At 29.2% G+C, this 4,474-nt stretch overlaps 1 protein-coding gene across 1 annotated transcript; it reads right to left on the bottom strand.

Annotated features, from left to right (window-relative positions):
- Nucleotides 1-1,701: 1,701 nt before the first annotated feature.
- Nucleotides 1,702-3,500, bottom strand: LOC133822668 (heavy metal-associated isoprenylated plant protein 20-like). Its single transcript, XM_062255076.1, has 3 exons — nt 3,282-3,500; nt 3,043-3,118; nt 1,702-2,211 (listed from the first exon to the last, which is right to left on the bottom strand). The coding sequence occupies exons 1-3, from the start codon at nt 3,351-3,353 to the stop codon at nt 1,919-1,921; spliced, it is 441 nt and encodes a 146-aa protein (XP_062111060.1). The 5' UTR covers nt 3,354-3,500; the 3' UTR covers nt 1,702-1,918.
- Nucleotides 3,501-4,474: the final 974 nt, after the last annotated feature.

The following is a 4,474-nucleotide window of genomic DNA, read 5'->3' as shown; positions in this document are numbered from 1 at the left end:
TACTAAAAGTTTCAAATTAATTAAATAAAATTTTAAATTCTCAAAACTTAAAAATCTAATTAATAACAAATAACTTTTTTTTACTTTTTCTTTTCTTTTACAATATAAAATAAATATATCTAAAAATAAAAACAAAAAGCAAATCATAAAACAAAGTTTGTTCCCCTTCATCCTCCTCCTCTTAAATGAATTTTTTTTATTTAAGCCCTTCGTCCTCCTCTTTAAATAAATATTTTTTCTTTGTTTTAGTATTTAATTTAAATTTTCATTTGAAAATAGATTTATTTTATATTGTAAAAGAAAAGAAAAAGTAAAAGTAAAAAAAGTTATTTGCTATTAATTAAATTTTAATTTTTTAAGGATTTAATTATTATTTTTACAAAAAATATTTTTTTAATGAAATGATATTATTTGGTAGTGGTCAAAGTTTAGGGGGCAAAATTGTTAATTATTTTACACATGGCATTGTCACATCAATAGACAAAATATCACATTATCAATTTCTTAGCCATCTAGGACGAAATCTAACATAAATCTCATATTTCAGTAACATACATAGTTCGGGGGAATTTTTAACATCGTGAATCATTCGGGGGGCATAGTCATATAGTGGTCATAGCTCGGAGGACAAAAATGTTATTTATTCATTAGATTTTTAATTTTTTTAATATTTTTTATTAATTTGAAACTTTTAATATTGTTTATTTTAAAATGATTTTTTAAAATTTTTTAAGGATTTAATAATTATTTTTAAGAAAAAAAAATCAGATTTTCTTAAAAAAAAAATAAATTAGTTTTAATAAAAATGGCACAATTCGGTAGTGGTCAAAGTTCGGGAAACAAAATTGATAATTATTCTACACATGACACTGTCATATCAATAGACAAAATGTTATGTCATCAATTTGTTAGCCACTTAGGACATAATCTAACAAAAAAACTCATATATTTCAGCAACGTGTATAGTTCGGATGGAATTTTTAACATCGCGAATCATTCGGTGAAAATTTTTAACATTGCGAATCATTCAGGTGACACGATCGTATAGTGATCATAGTTTGAGGGGCAAAATTGTTATTTATTCTATTTTTTAATGATTAAATATAATATTTTTTAACAATTTTATATTTATATATTTTGTTATATATCTATCCTACGCTATTTATATAAATATTTATCCAATCTAATAAATTAAATTTCTGACTTTCCCATAAACTTTAGTTCATGATATATTATCTTTCAAAAAGTGAATAGACAAAAACTCTATTATATTTACTGGGTGCTAAACGAGCCGATTATTTGAATATCATGGCACAAATATATAATAAAATACCGTAAGAAATATATCTATTTAAAATATTGAAACAACCTAAATAATTTTACCAAAATTTCTTATGTATAAGTGGCATATAAACACAATTGTTAACTAATTTTTGTAAATGATCCATATATAGTACTTGGTAGGAGATTTTATGATGATCACCAGTTATCATCCACAAATTAACCTAGTGATGACATTTTAATCACTAAATACTTGTAGTCATTATCTTTTACCTATAAAAATAAAATTTATCGTCCACTACGTCCCAAAAAATTATACAAAAAAAATTAGTGGTGACTTTTTTTCTACTATTGACTAAAATATTAACTAATGTGCTCATAATAGTATATCATATCATATATTTTTAACAAAGTTAGGCAAAAAGGAAAAGATTAATATCATTAATGCACATCATACCAAGTTTTACAAAAAAGAAAGTTCTGTCGCCCAGTCAACTAAAGTCAAACTCAGAGAAACAAATCACCACTGCATAAAACATCTCATCCTAACTAACAAAAAAAAAAGATAGTACTCTATCTCTTAATTGCTTCTAATAAATAATTACTCTTAGCTAATTATAATGATATATTGATTATTTTACATGATGGAACATGCATTAGGATTTTCATCGCTAAACATGGTGACGAACTTTTCATCTTGTGCGTTTGGACTGGGGAGTGCTTGAAAAACATTCTTCACGTAACCCGACGGTGCTTTCTTGTCGTATGCCTGTGCCACGTATGGATAAGCCACCAGGTTGTACGGCACATAAGGCCAGAACTCGGCTTTCTTCCCTGTGCTCTTCACCTTCTTTAACACCTTGTTCGGCTCCACATAACCCGTCACCGTTACCCGGCTCTGCTTTCTGTTCACTTCCACTTGTTTAGCTCCTGTAATTTTTTTAATCAATATATATATATATATATATGTTAGAATAACTACTAACTATAAAGGGGAAGTAATTTATGAATTTATGTGCCTATATTAGTGTAATGAGCTTTTATGGCAATTGCAGCTTAAGCTGTTTGAAAGATTGATATGTTTTGCTGCCACCAATAAGGGCTGCAACATCTATATGTATATATATATATGCATTAAAAGGTCATAAAAGGGTATACTTAAGAAAACTGCAAAATTCAAAGGGAAACGTGAAAGAGTAGCTGAAATTAAGGTACGTGTAGTGGTTGAACTGGGTTCAGAGGAAAATTTACTTACTGATTTCTACTAAAGTATGCCAGTAGGAAAGACTCAGCATAAAATTACTTTCTGCCAATTGCAGTTTTTTTCCAGATCGGGAAGCTTTAATATTATTTTCTTATTCAATATTTAAGTTTACTTATATATGTGTATTGTATTTAATTATTATCTTTGCTCTGTCTGTCCTCACCTCAACTACCTTTCCTGTGTAATAAATGGTTAAAGGAGAAGTGAAGAGAAAAACCAGTCAATAAGGTCTGCAACACTTTATATTCGAAATCTGAAGTGGTATTAAATTTTTAATGTTATTGATGATTCTGAGCACTCAAAAAGTTCATGGTTGTTTCAGGAAGTGAAAGGCTTAATCTTTAGTATCATTTGAAAACTATATAGATGTATATGTGCATGACAATTGGCACAAGTATTACTAGTACTCTATATGTATATATACACACACATATTTATATAAATATATGTGTGTGTGTATAAGGTTAAGGAATTGAGGAGGTGTAAGGTTGGAATACCTTTCATGGACGAGACAGCATTTTTAACTCTCCTTTCACAGCCATCGCAATCCATTTTCACCTTAATTTCAACTGTCTGCAAACCAAAAGAATTTTAACAAAGAAATAAGCTTATAAACCACTATTGAGTGAATCTTATTTAAATAACTTAGCTATGCTAAGTAGATCAATACATACATACACAAAAACACTAAAAAAATGAAGAAAAAACATAGATGAAGATGGGTGTTGAGTAATACCTGCATTGCTTTTCGTTTCTTCCTTGGCCTGTCCACTGTGAAATAATCCGACAGATGGTCGAGGACTCCCATCTTTTGTTTTTCTCCTTAACGTGAATATATGAGCAAAAAACCAAGCTCAACTTAAAGAGCCTAGAAAAACAGAACTCCTTAGAAACAGGGGGAGAGAGAGAGAGTGAGAGAGAGGATTTTGGGCTAAGAAAGTAAATGTTATGGAATGTGGATAGGTCCTATATATACAAGTAATGATATGGTTGTTTAGTATAATTACTTAGTGTACAAGTTGTGGTTACATTAAATATATAGCTTAAAAAATGACTTGTGTCCCCAAATCATGCTATTCTCCAAAATATCAAGCTGGACAACTGGACCAATCGAGTTCAGCCTTTAGGACCAGGCCCCACAACACATTAACATATAGTTTAAGCAAAAATTAATTTTTAAAATATGAGTTAAGTTAGTGTTAAAGCCGTGGTTTTGTGAGTTTATATATAAGTAAGTATAATATGGCTAGCTAATTTGACAGCTTCAAAAGAAGCTGTTGTCTTGCTGGTTTCTTTTTCCCAAAGAAAGCGCGGAAACACTGTTGTAAAGTGCTCTTCTGGCCTTTTGATTGTCCCAATAATTAGTAAAAATAAATCATGAAAAAGCTTAAAATTTATAAAAATAATTCAATCGACCCAACAGTCAGTACATATCCACCAGCTTTGAATTGTTGATCACATTCTCATACTACTACATTCAATTATTATTTGAGTGAGCCTAAAGGGAAATTGACTATCAATGAGTTTTTGGGTTAGACAATAAGATTTAATTTTAATATAGTTTTCTTGTGAATATAAAGATTGACATTTCATCAAAAGGGTTTTGGGCTTGGGTTTGTGATCATGTGGTCAAGACTTATTGAATAGTAGCCATCAAAATTTATAAGTCTACCGCCATCGGCCAACCATTTTCTTCCATGCAATTGATCAATTAAACGAAAGCCACTGGAATTAATGATTACCATCTTTATGTATTAATATACTCAAAAATATTTGAATATTAATTATCAAACTCTATTATTGATCAACAACAAACAATTATAAGGGTGGATACTGAATCCAATGGTCACAAATGATACCCAATAGATCATAGACTACATATCTGAAATGGTCAAATACGAGCTATAATTTTATTTTATTTTTTTGAAA

The sequence above is a fragment of the Humulus lupulus genome, chromosome 3, assembly GCF_963169125.1.
Source record: "Humulus lupulus chromosome 3, drHumLupu1.1, whole genome shotgun sequence".
NCBI classification, from domain to species: domain Eukaryota; kingdom Viridiplantae; phylum Streptophyta; class Magnoliopsida; order Rosales; family Cannabaceae; genus Humulus; species Humulus lupulus.
Note: the sequence above shows the minus strand (reverse complement) of the source record. Positions and strands in the feature narration are given on the sequence as shown.